Source organism: Salarias fasciatus, chromosome 15 (assembly GCF_902148845.1).
Source record: "Salarias fasciatus chromosome 15, fSalaFa1.1, whole genome shotgun sequence".
Taxonomy (NCBI): domain Eukaryota; kingdom Metazoa; phylum Chordata; class Actinopteri; order Blenniiformes; family Blenniidae; genus Salarias; species Salarias fasciatus.
Window position 1 is genome coordinate 30263923 of NC_043759.1, and position 17271 is coordinate 30281193.

The following is a 17271-nucleotide window of genomic DNA, read 5'->3' on the forward strand; positions in this document are numbered from 1 at the left end:
CTCTTCCTGCTCAGCGCCTCTCGCAGTATCTGTACATTTACCAACTTTTGGTGATCTGACCTGTGAAAACAAACACAAATCTGCTGTGTGGGGCTGCCAAGTGGAGCCGGGACATCGACGCCCAGCCAGCTGAGGGAGGGCTGAGGGTGGGGGGGCTCTGCCCACTGAGCCCAAACTGAAAGAGTGTCTGCAAATGGAGACGAGGTCCTGACACTGCATGGCGCTCACTCCCGGGTGACTGGTGGCTTCTTCTGTTGCTCTTTTCCCTGTTGCTGTCCATTCTCATTCACTCTCTCTCTTTCTCTCACCATCTGCATGTGATTTAAGCAACTGGCTCAGGGGGGAGACATCAGAGCTGGGAGGGAGCGGGAAAGAGAGAGAGAGGGAGAGAGGGAGAGAGAGAGGGAGGGAGACAGGAAGCCCACTCACAAGTTAGTTTCAGAGCTCGGGTCGGGACGTGGGGGCAGCGTTGCTTCTGGACATTGGGAGCAGAGAACAAGTGAGCCGATCGAGACAGTTGACCACAGCCGTCCTCGGGTCAAGGAGACAGAGACTGAGACCCAGGCGTGGAAGGAGGACCACCGGGCAAACACAAACATGGCTGCTGCTTGTCTGTCCTGCCTCCTTCTCTACATCCTCTCAGGGATCGTCGACCCAGCTTCACCTGCCAGACTCGGGGAACAGCAGCAGGCACTGCTCAATGTAAGACGCTCCGTATTTCTTTCTCTGGCGCTGTGAGATGAGGGTGAGGGTCATGTGTGCACAGCCATGAAGGATAATTAAGGTTGAGTCAGAGTGTGGGCACTGTTTGCTGTTTGAATGTGGATGTGAAGCTTCAGAGTGGCGCAGTGTGTTTGTGTCATCAGACGAACCCCGAGGCTAAAGCTCCGATGGGCTCTGAGCTGCCCCTCCTGCCCCTCCTGCCCCTCCTGCCCCTCCTGCCCCTCCCTGACAGTTCCCTAATAGAAACCAGCTGCCAAATGTTGAGCAACAGCAGTGAGAAGAGAGCACTATAGACGAGAAGTCTTTATTGAGTGCTGGGACCCGGGCCTGAGTTCTCTACACATGAGCAGAACCCTGATCTCTTGAAAGCCTGGACATAAAGAGAAAACCTGCTGAAGTCCGAGTCTGGCAGCATTCAGTCACCATTATTAAATATCAGGATTTGTTTCTCTGTTCAGACTAAAAACTTTGAGGAATTTATGCTATTAGCTCCCAATGACTTTTATTCAGAGTCTGTTATCATCTCTTCTAATATATCGTTTCTTGGCCTGGTCTTCTTTGAGCTTCTGGATCCCTTCTGTTGCTCTGTTTTGTCCTCAGATCTTTCACGTTGTGAAGACTGATATTAACTTGCTGTAACACTCTGATCTGTTGATAATTATTCTACTAGCACACCAAACTCTATGGTGTTAGGGTTTAGTATTTGAAGTACTATTCTTAATGAGTGACCTGTAAAATGCCTTCATGCAAACACAAATCCATTTGAAATCTGCTTGTGTGAAAAACTAACTGAATGTGGAATCTGTGTCATTTTAGTCAAGTTTCTTTTCTTGCATTTGTCACTCTGACAACACTGTGCACATACAGCTCTGTGTTTACAGAAGCACAGATGATGTCGATGGAAGAAAAAGAGGAATTGAAGACTGAGGGCTTGATGTGGTTTTGCCATCTCGTGTTGTCGTCATGCTGCAGTGTTGCTCAGACTGCAGCAGACCTCTGTCTGCTTCCAGACTAACTAAATCAATCTTCGATCGACCAAGAACAAGAAGACCAAGACCAAGAAATGGAGCCTCCAGGAATGTGACCCAACTACAAAAAAATGCTTCCTCTATTCCAACATCAGCTGGTCCATCTTCTTGACTCACTGAGGACAGGGGTGTTCAGTCCTGGCGCTGAAAGACCTTCATGTCTTACAGTGTGTCCACAGGAGCAAAACCCACTGCGTCTGAACATGGCAGGCTTGATGGCAGGGTTGTCTGCAGGCCACTGGGTGGTGTCTCGATAAAAACAGACTTTCCTCCAATCACAACGCTGCAGGATGGCGCCACGGACAGAAGAAGACTGGGACTCATCGCCCTATACCGTCCTGCCTGTCCCTGACTGGACAGAAGCTCAGTCTGTGGATCTGTCTGCTCCTGGAATTCAGATCAGACCAGTAGTTAGAAACTCGCCTGTGAGGTGAGGAATCGGCCGTTCAGTTGCTGAATCTGTCTTGGTGTTGGTTCCAGTACAGCTTCTTCGGTTTCACCAAAGCTTAGCCATGTTTCAGACCTCTGCTCCCTCTGCTCCCTGTGAGGATTCTACTTTATGCAAATGAGCAGAGGGCAGCTCCAAGGCGACGCGATGCACCGCACCTAGCATGCACCACGGAGCAATTCATGTAGACCATGAATGGGATGTGAGAAAGTGCTGTCCCATCAGGTCTGTCCCAACTGCAACACTCCTGCCTGTTAGCAGGCTTTTGTACAAGCTCGTTAGCTTCAGGTGAAGCATTCGAACGTCCAGGACCAGGGCTGGACATGCCTCAGTGGCTCTGGGGGTTTTTGATGCCGGGTGACCACAGACCAAGAGGGGATACGTTGGACAGGTTTCAGTGGATCACAGGGCCAACTGCTTTGGAATACCATGCTGTGCCTTCTCTGCTGGTTAAACCAAAACCAAGAACCAAAAACCTCCACATCAGACTCCCATTCATTTCCTTTAGAATACTATTCATACTGCTCCATAGGCGGAGACAGCCTGATCTGGGTGGAGACAACCTGATCTGGGTGGAGACAGTCCGATCTGGGTGGAGACAGTCTGATCTGGGTGGAGACAGCCTGATCTGGGTGGAGACAGTCTTATCTGGGTGGAGACAGTCTGATCTGGGTGGAGACAGTCTGATCTGGGTGGAGACAGCCTGATCTGGGTGGAGACAGTCTGATCTGGGTGGAGACAGTCTTATCTGTGTGGAGACAGTCTTATCTGTGTGGAGACAGCCCACTGGGATCTGGGTGGAGACAGTCTGTGATGTGGGTGGAGATACCCCACTGGGATCTGGGTGGAGACTGCGACAGTGGCGGAGGTCTCCCTGTCCTGCTCTTTGCTTCGCTGCTCCTCAGCCTGTGGTCTGACTTCAGTCCATATTCTTCTAAATTCTTTGACGTGCTCATTGTCAGTAAGGAGATCCACCAGGAATCTGCAGAGAAAAAGTTTAGATTCCGCGGAGCATAATCCGGAATCTGCCAGGAGGAATTCTTGATTCCGCAGCTTGAAAGTTAATATTCCGCGGGCAATGAAAAACACCAAAGTGGTCCTTTATTGTGGATTTTCCTCTGTGATCGGTGACTGGGGAGCGGTGGGAACGGGACGGAGACAGACTGTGAGGACCATGTCAGAAAATAATGTTACAGTACAGGAGAGGAAAACGGAGTTTGAGATAAATTTCTTATAATTTACCCTCCACATTTGATAATAATTGAGCTTGTGTGTGTGTGTGTGTGTGTGTGTGTGTGTGTGTGTGTGTGTGTGTGTGTGTGTGTGTGTGTGTGTGTGTGTGCGTGTTTTACTTTTGACTCCAGAGTGGAGCAGTAAAAATAAGTTATTAGGAACTGTTTTTGACAAAGAAAAGCTACTTTTTTAAATCACCAAATATCTTAAATCATTCTCTTTGTCCCCAGACTGGATAGTTTAAACCAGAAAAAAACACTTTGAGATTTGATTAGAAAAACTTTCATTATACGTCGCTCCGTCGCTCTGAAGGCACGAGTCAGCGGAAAGTTTTTTTTTTTTGTTGTTTGGTTTTTTTTCCCCCATTCTTCCTTGACGGTTAATAATGGAGATGAATTAAAACTCTGGGATTATTGCAGGACTGGCGGAGATGCAGATGAATGCGTCAGATCTGGGTTTGGGTGTGAATGGAGGAAATGCAGTTCATCCAGGAGTGATACAGTTACTACTGAGGATTAACCACTAACCTTCTGCACTGTTTAGGAGCTCTGGCTTTTCTGTTTCACTGTCATATAATGAATATATTTCACTGATATATATTCATGTCTCCAGCTCTGACTGCTGAGACAGGATTTTTTTTTTTCAAAGCAGCGCATTAACACCTGGTGAGACGGAGCTGTTCAGCCAATCAGGGAGCTTTATTCTGAGGGTGTGGGCAGGTCTACTCGGAGCTGATCGGCTCCTCTCTGAGAGCACCACACACAACAGGATCTGCGATCAGAAATATTAAACATGTTCATGTACTATGATCTCCCCTTCTGACGCCTCCCGAGCGGCTCCGACCGGAAAAAATCTCTCAGAACACACCGCACGCTACAGGAAGATCGGAACCGAACTCATTAGCATACTCCCGACAATCGGACCTTGTCGGCTTCAGTCGGGAGGAGAAGATCAGGGCAAAATTCGGCCTGATCATCCTGTAGTGTGTGGAGGCCTTTACATGGAAAATGTGAGTTTTCTGCACTAGGCTTTAAAATCCGCAGAAGGTCCGTGAAACCGCGGACAGACAGGATTTCCGCGAAAAATTCTGCGATCGTGGAATCGTGGATTCCTGGAGGGTCGAAGTAATGCTTCAGTCAGTTGTTCCCTTTCTGTCGGTATGATGTCTTTTGTCACATTTCCTAATTGAAACGTCCTACATATTAAAGATATCCTCTCAGTCTCGTCTCAGTTGCACCAGCAGTTAATGCTTCAGATGCTTGTTAGACATGATGAAATATGCCAAGTAAAACTTTATAAATCAAAAATGTTGTGTAGGAATTCAGTTTCCAGTGTCGCTGTGTCCAGCCTGATCCGACAGCCTCCACTTCCCGTGTAGTTTTATTTATTTCTGCAGCCTTGACTTCCCTCTGACCTCGCATCCCTTGAGAGGAGCAGCCGGTCTGAGATTCTCATGAGCCGACTGAAGACCAGGATGGGCTTTAATGTGACTAAATCCCGTGCCTGAACCTCACTTCAAGGTCAGTGTGTGTGCTGCAGCCCGCCCTGTTAGAGGCCAAGAGGAAATTACATTCAACCTTCAAGTTTAACAGGATAATCCACGCCACTTCCCCGGGTGGGAAACTCAGCCACAGCAGATGTAAAGAGAATGTCAGTAAAAAAAAAAAAAACATTATGGAGAAGCAGCTGTTTGCTTTCCCACCCATCCAGGGGTGGAGCTGCATAACCAGCTGGACCCAGCTCGTCTGTAAAGTCAGATCCTGTTGTGCTCCAGCCTGCAGTCCTTCAGCGAACAAAGGGAATAAACAGAACCATAAAAAACTGAGGTATCTGGAGAAGACTGCCTCTCTCCTTCACATTACGCAGTCCGCTCATCACTCACACACTCTTCTTTGATGAACTTTTCACAGCGGTGCAGTTTTCCTCCTGACCTTCAGACGGAGTAGCAGTGTAGCAGAGCAGGCGGGCAGTGGCCTGTTTCGTTGGAAGAAAGCTCATCACTTGACCTCACCACCTTTATAGAAACACTTCAAACTGCTTCAGGACATCACCTGTCAATGTTGTGGAGGTATAAAACAGTTTTTGCATTTCCAAGGTTCCTCTGCTTGCACGATTGTCTGTCTGGCCGGTTTTACATCATGAGCCAAAAGTTCAGCAACCCTGGAACAGACTGAGTTATTTAGTTTAAACAGCACAAACAAACAGCTATTCAGATCATCCTGACGTCTCTGACCATCTGTGTTTGGGTCAGAAACAGCAACATAGTCTGTAACTTCCACATTTCTTCCATTTTTCTCCAAAAAAATGAAATTAAAGTTGAACGCACCTCCTGCCTCTAATACGAGGGGGTACCGGAAAGTTCCCGGACTGTGTTTATAAAATAAAAACAAGAATGATGTCAGATTTCTGGTAATTCAATCTCGCTACAGCATGTTCTTGTGCAGATGTCACGTGTGCAGGAGGGAGGACCCACGCGCAGGCAGTCAGAGAGAGTTGAGCTGGTTTATTGTCCAGGAAAGCAGGGTAACAGGAACGCAAACAAGCTGAGGTGCGGGCAGGGACACAGACAACACACACAACGGACCGGCAAGGACAAGTGAGGGCTACGGGCTTTAAATAAGGTGGACACAGGTGAGGCACATTAGGGCGCTAACGAGGAAGGAGACCAGGCAGGAGAACATGAGGAACAGACAAGCAGTAGAGACAGGGCATGTAAAAATGGGGAAAACAAAACCAAAACCAGTCCAGAGCGCCCCCACAAGGCTGGAGGGGCACGGGGCGTGACAGCAGATCTCTGCAAAGTATCGTCTCACAAAGTTACACAGGGAAAGCACACACAGCGGCGACGTCAGCACAGCGGGACCGCTTTTTCGGAAAAGCACAAAATGGCGGAACACATCACTAAACGCGATCAGCGCGCAAGCATCCGATTTTGCTTTTTGCTTGGAAAAACTGCATCGGAAACACTCACCATGGTCCAGGAGGCGTATAAAGATGATGCCCTGGGGAGAACGCAGGTTTCTGAATGGGATGAGGCTTTAAAAGGGGAGAAATGTCCACTGAAGACCAGCCCCGCTCCGGACCACCCGCATCCTCAGGAGAAGATCCGCGAGGTGGAAGCCGTGGTCCTGGCTGACGGGCGAAGGACGATCGGGGAGGTGTCCACCTTGACGGGGGTTCCGTGGAGTTCCTGTCAGGAGATCCTGTCCCAGGATTTGGGCTTGCGGCGGGTTGCAGCAAAGATGGTTCCGGGCGTCCTCCCTCCGGAGCAGAAGGCGGCCGGCGTGGATGTGTGCCGGGAAATCCTCCAGCACTCTGAAGAGGATCCTGGGCCGCTGGGCAGAGTCCTCACGGCGGATGAGACCTGGCGTCACGCCTACGATCCCGAGACGAAGCAGCGGTCGAGCCAGCGGCGACACCCGGACGCCCCTCGGCCGGAAAAAGCGCGCCAGTCCCGGTCAGCGGTAAAAACCATGCTGATCTGCTTTTTCGACGCAACAGGGGTCGTCCACAGCGAGTCTGTGCCGCCTGGCAGTCTGTTCACCAGGACCACTACATCCAGGTCCTGAGGGGCTCCCAGAAGCAGTGAGGCAGCAGCGTCCGGAGCTTTGGCGGGACGGCGAGTGGTGGCTGCACCACGATAACACGCCGGCGCACCGGGCCCTGCGCAGAATGCAGTTCCTGGAGAAAAACGGGATGATCCTGCTGCTTCATCCACCCTATTCGCCGGACTTAGCCCCCTGTGACTTTTTTCTTTTCCCAAGAATGAAGAAAGAGCTGAAGGGGCGGAGATTTGAGGATGTCGAGGAGATTAAAAAAAAATCGAAGCACTGCACGGGATCATTACGCACGAGTTTTCAAACGCCTTTGAAAGCTGGAAGACACAGATGGAACGGTGTATTCAAGTCAGCGGGGATTACTTTGAAGGCGACAGCTTTGAATTAGGGCTGTCGCGGTAAACCGGTATTGACGATAATCGTGGTGTTAAAAAAATGAAATTTCAATATTGTCTTCAAAATGCGCCAATGATAATATCGTATAGAGGATCTAGTGCCGCTTGAAACGTGTTGAAGTGTATTTTCAAAATCTGCTCCTGTTCTTCCGCCCTGCCTCGTCTCCCTCCTGCAGCCCCCCAGCCTCTCCCCCTCCCCTCACATGTAAACACAGCAGAGCAGCGGTAGCCGCACGGCTCCTAGCTAGCGCGGCTCCCAGTTAGCGAGCGTCACGAGTGAACTAAACATGTCGGCGGTGGCCGACAACGACAGCGAGACGCTCTATCCTGACCCGAAAAAAGTGTGTTTAGCAACACTGACTGCAGGTAGAAGCTAGCCGGGTAGCAGTGGGGCCCCATTAGGTAGGTTCCAGACGTGTCATTGTAATGTGTCCGGGGGGTTTCAAGTTGTGTCGCTGATATCCACCGTCTTCTCCGCCGGCCTCCTTCTAGCAACTGACCGGTGAGCACTCAGAAAAGGGTCCCATGCGGGGGATTTTCGACACGTTGTCGTTGCAGCGTCTAGCGTAGCGCCTTAAATTTGTCATGGAAATTGACTGATGTCAGCCGTCCCTCGGGGCCCCCTTCAGCTCGGGGCCCTAGCCAGTAGCGGCGCCTCTGCTGGAGAGAAGCAGCTGCTGCTCATTCCGCTTCGGATTTAAACAACAAACAAACAACAATCCTGGGCAGTGTGGTGGTGGGACAGGATTTCACCCCAACAGGGCCCGTGGGTTTTCAGAACACATTACGCCTCTGCTGTGGATCCTCTGTGAATCAGTTCATCAGATTTTATTTAGTTGAGTGTAACTACACTTTCTGCATGCAGCTGTACAGTTACTGTTCTCATATTGTTTCAACACCTCATTTGACAGGTATTCTGACTGTAATTCATCTGGGAAAAGAGAGAAAACAAACAAAATAAAATTAAAGATGAATCTGAATGTTTGTACTATTATTAGTTAAATTTTTGCTGATATCGTGATAATATCGTTATCGTGATATTTTTTGCCCAAGATAATCGTGAAGAGAAAATTTGATATCGTGACAGCCCTACTTTGAATAATTGTTAAAATAAAACAAATGAAAAGTTATGACCAGTGTCCGGTTTTTTTTCGGTACCCCCTCGTACCTCTTTCCAACTTCAACTAGCGGGTCGACCGTGTCTGCGACCCGCTAACTATCGCCTTTTTAGACGCCTTTCCCACTGCCTGAAGACCCACGTCTGACCGCCTGCTGGCGAGCCGCGTCGCTGCGTCTTCCCGCACTGATGGTGTCCCACGTTGATGACATCATCAGCGCGATGAAGCAAAGCGAAAGTAAACAATGCAGCGGAACACAGTCCCCGTTACCTGGAGACGAATCTCCTCTTCCACACGGATCCTGAGCAGCTCTCTGGCCTCGCTGTCTTGCCAGTGCTGGGTCGTCTGGACGAAGGAAATCTCACGCTGTGTCCAGAAACAACAGCTAGCATGCTAACGTAGCCGCGCTGTTTCAACGTCATAATGTAAGTTCCCGGATGCGTCCCTCCCACTAAAAGCCGATATAAAGCTGACCCGGTAAATTCCCGGGTCGATTGCAGGGTCGAATGACCCGGGTCGAAATGCCTGGTAAACCCTTTACACTGCCATGAGGAGTTAGCGGGTTTAAACGGGTTTTTTGGCCGGTGGGAAAGGGGTATAAGTCATAAGGGGAAACAGGACAGTGTTGTTCACGGTGGGACACCGATGCGAGCAGGGCGGAGGTCACGCTTCCTGGCGTTCAGGCAGAGATTTCTTCATTTCAGATAGTTTTGAATGTTGAGTTGGTGAAATATGTTTGAGTTTGATTAGTCTAGATAGTTGGTAGAGCGGGTCGTCTTATAACCGGAAGGTTGGCGGTTCGATCCCCGCTCCCGCAGGCGTAAAACTGTCGTTGTGTCCTTGGGCAAGACACTTCACCCACCTTGCCGAGTATGAAAGTTGTGAGAGTGAATGGTTGGTGGTGGTCGGAGGGGCCAATGGCGCAGTTTGGCAGCCTCGCTTCCGTCAGTCTGCCCCCCCCCCCCAGGGCAGCTGTGGCTACAGCAGCAGCTTACCACCACCCAGTATGGTGTGAAAGGGGTGATGTGATATTGCAGTGTGAAGCGCTTTGGGCTCTGTCAAGCAGGGTAAAAAGCGCTATACAAGTGTAGTCCATTTACCATTTACCATTTACCATCCCACCAAATGAGACCGCGGTGTGGACACATGCAACATTTACTTTACCAAGTCTCACAACAAAATATGTTCTTCATGAATTCAAGCACACATGTGCTTTGGAAACACCATAAAAAAAAAGGTCCTGAAATGATCACCAGAATAAGGTCAACATGAATTTAACAGTGCCCACAAGGTTACTCAGCAATGGGTCAGTGCTGCAGGAGCTTTAAAGTGTTAATTTGATTGAAGTCAAGTTTGGATACCTACTCTACTACTTTTATCCCTGTATGTTAAACTAACAGCACTTTTACTTGAGTATATTTATTAGTACTCACCCCACTTGTGATTTATTTACAAATTAAATATTCTTAAATAACACATTAGGACTGACATTTTAAGGTTAGAAATACTTTTTGGAGTTTCCTTGAAGTTGTTAAATGGCCCTTCATGCTCACCAGCTGTATATCAGAGCTTCTTTGTTTTCTCGCCCTTCTTCCATCACTGAGCGGCAGAGTACTGAACATCAGCATGGCTGGTTTCATATATGATTATGATTGGTTTTCAGCTTGAATTGCAAATTTTTCCTCAAGTTGTCACCAAAACGCAGACAGAGAGTTGTTTTTCTGCCAGATAAACTGTCTGCTCCACAGCCCGCCCTGTGTATATACAGTGCAGCTGTTTGGGCCGTCACACGCCAGGCCTGCTCCGCTTCACCATACAAATGGTAAACAGCAGGGATCTCAGCAGTTTGCTGCAAGCTTGGAGTTTATTACTTCTGAAGAAGTTGCAGATGGTTTCTGAAGCCTCCTTTTTCTCCAGAGCACCCGAGCCTTCTGCAGCTTTATTAGCATTTTGCAGGATGTGTTTACATGTGAGTGTGACACATGGATGTGTGTGTGGTGGTGGCGGATGGCTGTGGTGTTGGTCCAGAAGCAGCGAGGCTCCCAGGAAAAAGCTGTGCAGGAAGAGGCAGAGCTGCTGTCTGCAGGATGCTCCTCATAAGCCTGTCTTTGTCTCGCCACCCATCTGTGACTAAATCAAAGGAAATATGAGTCACAAGTGGGCTTACTTACTCTTCTGTATGTCTGCGGAATGTTCCGTCTCCTGACCGCTCTGAGCGCACATCAGGCCAGCTGACGGCAGCTCCGAGGTCAAACGGCTTCTGACCAGCGGCTGGAAACAAGCTGCTATTGTCCAGCTCACTGAACAGCCTGCTTCACAAGCTCAAAGGGTGTGTGTGTGTGTGTGTGTGTGTGTGTGTGTGTGTGTGTGTGTGTGTGCATTCATGTAAGACACAGCTCTGTGCTGACTTCACGCCATTCTGAGAAGACTTAGATAACAAATTGGAGGCAGGATGCAGTCTGGTTTCCTCACTCTGGAGTTTGAAGTTAGATTTACTGACTCAGTACATTTTAGTTCAGACTTAAAGAATATCTGAGGTGTGTACATTCTCAGCAGCGACTCTTCACACTGCCTTCATTTCCCCAGTGGGATTGGGAAAGTAAGATCAGTTTGGATTAGTTTAGTTTTGTAAATATTTCAAAAAGAAAAAAAAAAAAAAAAACATAAAACACTTTCTGGAATCCAAAGCAAGCTGCATGCTGTCAGTGCATCTCTGCATGAATCAATGAGCCAAACCTGGAAATGATGGAGCACTAGCATAATCATCTCAGCTCCTCAACACTGGCTCAGAATAACCATCATGGCCTGGTGACAGTCTGGAGGAGAGAAAGGCTTCATCAAGACCTGGGAAGTTGATCCTGATCCTGATCCTGATCCTGATCCTGATCCAGATCCTGATCCAGATCCAGATCCAGATCCAGATCCATCAGCATTTGGCTTCAGTGAAATCTTGCTGACCTTCAAAGATCAGTGAGGGTCTGCAGTTACGTCTCCTGGAAAAGTATTTGGAACCGCAGACTTTGTTTTCAGAACAAAACAACCTTTTTGCTGAGTCATATTCTTGCTGTGTGAAGTCTGCATGGTCTTCCCGTACCCATGCGGATTTCCACTGGATCCACTGCAGACATGCCTGTGAAGCAACCTGGGGCCTGTAAATTGTCTGTGACTGTGATTGTGTGCATTTCTGCTGTGTCGGAGCAGAAGCCTGTCCACGGTGGGACGGGTCTCACTCCACACAGGGACTCCCGGACAGGGTGACAGAACTCAAACCAAAAGCTGCTCTCCATTTCTTCCTCTGAATAAAACAGACGTCCTGTTGAGAGACTGGTAGATGAGCTGAGGGTCCAGGTTCTTCGCCCACCCTGGCACACCTCAGGTCCTGAAGCCTCAACTGGGCCACTTCTGGATATTCAGACACAGAGTTGAGATGATTGCTTTCAGAAGCTTGAATGCCTTTCTGAGGAGCACATGAGCAGGACTGGTAGCTTATTCACTGGGGTTAGACGTACCTCGGTTTGGCCCTGGCTGGTCTGGATCATTTTGAGGGGATCACTGTTCTGTGTCTTCAGGTTGCTTTCCAGAAGGTGGTGCTGAGTGTGCAGTCACTCTGGTTGATCTCCACTCAGCTTCACACCCTTGTGTTTTTCTCTGTCTGTTCCTGCTGCAGGTGTGCACCAAGGGCTTTTTCCTCAGCGAGAAAAACGAATGCCTGCCATGTAACTGCAAAGGCCATGCTTACCACTGCGAGGACATCACTGGCGTTTGCATAGTGAGTTCCCCGGCTTATTTTCCACCCCGAAAGCATCCTAGCGTGAAAAGTTGCCCTGATGAAAGGCGTTCCTCTGTGCAGAACTGCAGGGACCACAGCACCGGAGACTTCTGCCAGATGTGTGAGGACGGCTTCATGCCCACCCTGAGCCTGGACAGACGCCACACCTGCAGACCCTGCGCCTGCCCCCTCTCCGTCGCCTCCAATAAGTGAGCCGGTCTGTTCGGTCTGTACGGCCGCGGGGCTGCAGCGCTGTCTCTGAAACGCCGTCCTCTGCTTGTGCGTCCAGCTTCGCCGTGCGCTGTGACCGAGGAGCCGCCGCTCTGCGCTGCAAGTGCCAGGAAGGCTACGCCGGACCGGTCTGCGAGAGGTCGGTCCTGACCAGAGCCGCTCACCCAGCTGCAGGGAGCCTGCTCCACCTCCAGCCAGCTTCACATGACATCTTCTGTCTTTAATTCATTGAAATCTCGCTTCACGCAGTCTGTACCGTTGTATGACCTTGATTATGGTGATTACGTTTTAACCAGCGCAATCAGCCCCGCCCGCTAGGCCTCACGCCCCTCCCCCACCTGGTCCTTCTGTGGAAAGGGGTGGACCTTCTTTAAGGCTGCATATCGGAAACATATGGTGTAGATGTGTAGATAGAAGTGAAGCAGCTGAATAAACTGAATAAAAATAAGGTTTTTGTTTCAGTAAATCAAGATTTGTGTGCCAAAGATCAATAAATGACTTGTAGATAAGTTTTACTGTCTTTAAGGGCTCATTTACCATCTCCTCATCCAGGTGTGCTCCAGGATATTACGGCAACCCAATGGTGATTGGTAGCTCCTGCAAGAGGTGTGACTGTAACGGCAACTCCGACCCAAACCTGATCTTCAACGAGTGCCACAACGTGACGGGCCACTGCCAGCACTGCTGGGGAAACACCGCCGGCGCCAGCTGCGAGAGGTGTGCCCCCGGGTTCTATGGAGACGCCATCAGCGCCAAGAACTGCAGAGGTAGGAGGAGAGAGTTCAGCAGCCTTCATTCATACGCTCAGTGAAGCATTTCAGTCTGCAGGGAAACCCTCCAAACCCAGCTGGTCTTCACACATGATGGCAGGATGATTAAAGAGGCTGTTTTACATTCCTGTCATTCACTCAGTGACAGATGTCGGCCCTTTTCCCTGTTTCAGGTGACCTGCAGTAAAACGACTGACTGACCCCAAATAAAGTTTCTTTATATTTAACTAATATGAACGTTAAAATAAAAGCCAAATGAAAAAGGAATGGATTTATCAGAAGTTGTCTCCGGGGTTAGTGAAGTACTTCTCTTTGTTCTCTTTTCTTCTATTCTTTTCTATTTTATTCTATTATGTAATTTATTTCCTTGCTGATGTTTTGGACAGTGTCAGAGCTCCGCTGTGGAAAAATGAACCAAAGTCATTGTTGCAGGATCAGGGATTACCCTTCACCTCCTGAGGCCTGGCCAGGCCAAAAATAGCCTTCTCCAACATGCCCGCGCCATCATATGACCTCTAACTCTCGCATTGTGTGTGTGTGTGTGTGTGTGTGTGTGTGTGTGTGTGTGTGTGTGTGTGTGTGTGTGTCAGAGTGTGGGTGTAATAAATGTGGCACCTCGTCATGTGACGACAGGACAGGAGTGTGTCACTGTAAGCCCGGAGTCAGTGGACGGCTGTGTGACCGATGCGAGGTGAGAAGACGCTGCTGCAGGCGGAAACGCTGTAGCTACAGTCGCAGAAGGACGGTGAAGCCACTCCCCCACATCTACCATATCCGCCCCTGCTGGGGCACACGCAGGAGCCGAAGCATGGGAGGGGAGAACACACACATGCAGCACAGGTCGACCTGAGACAGGTTCACCCAGCAGCTACCGCTATCAATTCATCAATACAAAATCATATTCACATGAACAGTTTTCTTGCGAATGATGTTTCACTCTTGATTCCAAAGCATCAAGCAGCCATTGCTTATTTATTTAGCTTATTAATTTATTTTTTTAACTGAAGTAATAAGCAAACGATTGCTTATGAAGCAAAGTAATTAAAGAAGTTATTTGATTACTTTTTTTACAGATTAATCAGTAATCAGTAGTTGGATTACTCTTATGGAATAATCCTAACACTGTACATGAATAACCATGCTTGGAATCCAGTATTTACAATTCAGAAACAAATGGAGGGGTGCAGCAGTGAAGAGCAAACTTCCATACAGAGCGTCTTCCTCCACTGACTGCTGCAACTCTAGATTACAGAGCGTCTTCCTCCACTGACTGCTGCAACACTAGATTACAGAGCGTCTTCCTCCACTGACTGCTGCAACTCTAGATTACAGAGCATCTTCCTCCACTGACTGCTGTAACTCTAGATTACAGAGCGTCTTCCTCCACTGACTGCTGCAACTCTAGATTACAGAGCGTCTTCCTCCACTGACTGCTGTAACTCTAGATTACAGAGCATCTTCCTCCACTGACTGCTGCAACTCTAGATTACAGAGCATCTTCCTCCACTGACTGCTGTAACTCTAGATTACAGAGCGTCTTCCTCCACTGACTGCTGCAACTCTAGATTACAGAGCGTCTTCCTCCACTGACTGCTGCAACTCTAGATTACAGAGCGTCTTCCTCCACTGACTGCTGCAACTCTAGATTACAGAGCATCTTCCTCCACTGACTGCTGTAACTCTAGATTAAAGAGCATCTTCCTCCACTGACTGCTGTAACTCTAGATTACAGAGCGTCTTCCTCCACTGACTGCTGCAACTCTAGATTACAGAGCGTCTTCCTCCACTGACTGCTGCAACTCTAGATTACAGAGCGTCTTCCTCCACTGACTGCTGCAACTCTAGATTACAGAGCATCTTCCTCCACTGACTGCTGTAACTCTAGATTACAGAGCGTCTTCCTCCACTGACTGCTGTAACTCTAGATTACAGAGCATCTTCCTCCACTGACTGCTGTAACTCTAGATTACAGAGCATCTTCCTCCACTGACTGCTGCAACTCTAGATTACAGAGCGTCTTCCTCCACTGACTGCTGCAACTCTAGATTACAGAGCGTCTTCCTCCACTGACTGCTGCAACTCTAGATTACAGAGCATCTTCCTCCACTGACTGCTGTAACTCTAGATTACAGAGCGTCTTCCTCCACTGACTGCTGTAACTCTAGATTACAGAGCATCTTCCTCCACTGACTGCTGTAACTCTAGATTACAGAGCATCTTCCTCCACTGACTGCTGTAACTCTAGATTACAGAGCATCTTCCTCCACTGACTGCTGCAACTCTAGATTACAGAGCATCTTCCTCCACTGACTGCTGTAACTCTAGATTACAGAGCATCTTCCTCCACTGACTGCTGTAACTCTAGATTACAGAGCGTCTTCCTCCACTGACTGCTGTAACTCTAGATTACAGAGCATCTTCCTCCACTGACTGCTGTAACTCTAGATTACCAGAGCATCTTCCTCCACTGACTGCTGCAACTCTAGATTAAAGAGCATCTTCCTCCACTGACTGCTGCTACTCTAGATTAAAGAGCATCTTCCTCCACTGACTGCTGTAACTCTAGATTACAGAGCATCTTCCCCCACTGACGGCTGCAACTCTAGATTACAGAGCATCTTCCTCCACTGACTGCTGTAACTCTAGATTACAGAGCATCTTCCTCCACTGACTGCTGTAACTCTAGATTACAGAGCATCTTCCTCCACTGACTGCTGTAACTCTAGATTACAGAGCATCTTCCTCCACTGACTGCTGTAACTCTAGATTACAGAGCATCTTCCTCCACTGACTGCTGTAACTCTAGATTACAGAGCATCTTCCTCCACTGACTGCTGTAACTCTAGATTACAGAGCATCTTCCTCCACTGACGGCTGCAACTCTAGATTACAGAGCATCTTCCCCCACTGACGGCTGCAACTCTAGATTACAGAGCATCTTCCTCCACTGACTGCTGTAACTCTAGATTACAGAGCATCTTCCTCCACTGACTGCTGTAACTCTAGATTACAGAGCATCTTCCTCCACTGACTGCTGTAACTCTAGATTACAGAGCATCTTCCTCCACTGACTGCTGTAACTCTAGATTACAGAGCATCTTCCTCCACTGACTGCTGTAACTCTAGATTACAGAGCATCTTCCTCCACTGACTGCTGCAACTCTAGATTACAGAGCATCTTCCTCCACTGACTGCCGTAACTCTAGATTACAGAGCATCTTCCTCCACTGACTGCTGTAACTCTAGATTACAGAGCGTCTTCCTCCACTGACTGCTGTAACTCTAGATTACAGAGCGTCTTCCTCCACTGACTGCTGTAACTCTAGATTACAGAGCGTCTTCCTCCACTGACTGCTGTAACTCTAGATTACAGAGCGTCTTCCTCCACTGACTGCTGTAACTCTAGATTACAGAGCGTCTTCCTCCACTGACTGCTGTAACTCTAGATTACAGAGCATCTTCCTCCACTGACTGCTGTAGCAGAGCGTCGTCCAGTCAGTCTTCAGACTGACCCACACTGTGCTAACAGCTCAGCGAATGCCAACACTATATGATCACAGTTATGTGAACATTCATTTTACAGATTCAACCTGATTTTATTACGAAAACATCTGAAATATTGCTCTACTGTAGGGAAGAGTAGTGAGTTGCTGCAGTCGGCTGCACAGCACTCTGGGTCTTTTTTCTGCAGTCACATGTCTCACAGTGTTTCTCATCCATGTAATCCAGGAGGGCTACTCCGGTTTCTCCAGCTGTCAGGGCTGTCGGAGGTGTGAATGTGGGCCAGCCTCCATCCGCCCCACCTGCCACCCCCTCACTCACAGCTGTCCGTGCCGCCCGGGGGCAGGAGGCCGTTACTGCGAGCGCTGCCTCCCAGGATTCTGGGACTACAGCCCATCCGGCTGCCAGAGTAAGTCATCTGTCTGCAATAAGAGCATTTTTTTTAAGCATTTGAAACAGATTCCCAGAGGAAAGAGCGGAACGCCGGTGTTCCCACGC

The 17271-nt window shown here is 48.8% G+C and overlaps 1 protein-coding gene across 1 annotated transcript in view; it reads left to right on the forward strand.

Annotated features, from left to right (window-relative positions):
* Positions 1-466: 466 nt before the first annotated feature.
* lama4 (laminin, alpha 4) overlaps positions 467-17271 on the forward strand; it is a 78102-nt gene continuing 61297 nt past the window's right edge. Inside the window, exons 1-7 of the mRNA XM_030110324.1 lie at positions 467-702; positions 12170-12271; positions 12353-12480; positions 12561-12641; positions 13055-13269; positions 13863-13963; positions 17002-17182. Of these exons, the coding sequence (XP_029966184.1) occupies positions 598-702; positions 12170-12271; positions 12353-12480; positions 12561-12641; positions 13055-13269; positions 13863-13963; positions 17002-17182 (913 nt within the window). The 5' untranslated portion in view covers positions 467-597. The remainder of the gene's footprint in view (positions 703-12169; positions 12272-12352; positions 12481-12560; positions 12642-13054; positions 13270-13862; positions 13964-17001; positions 17183-17271) is intronic.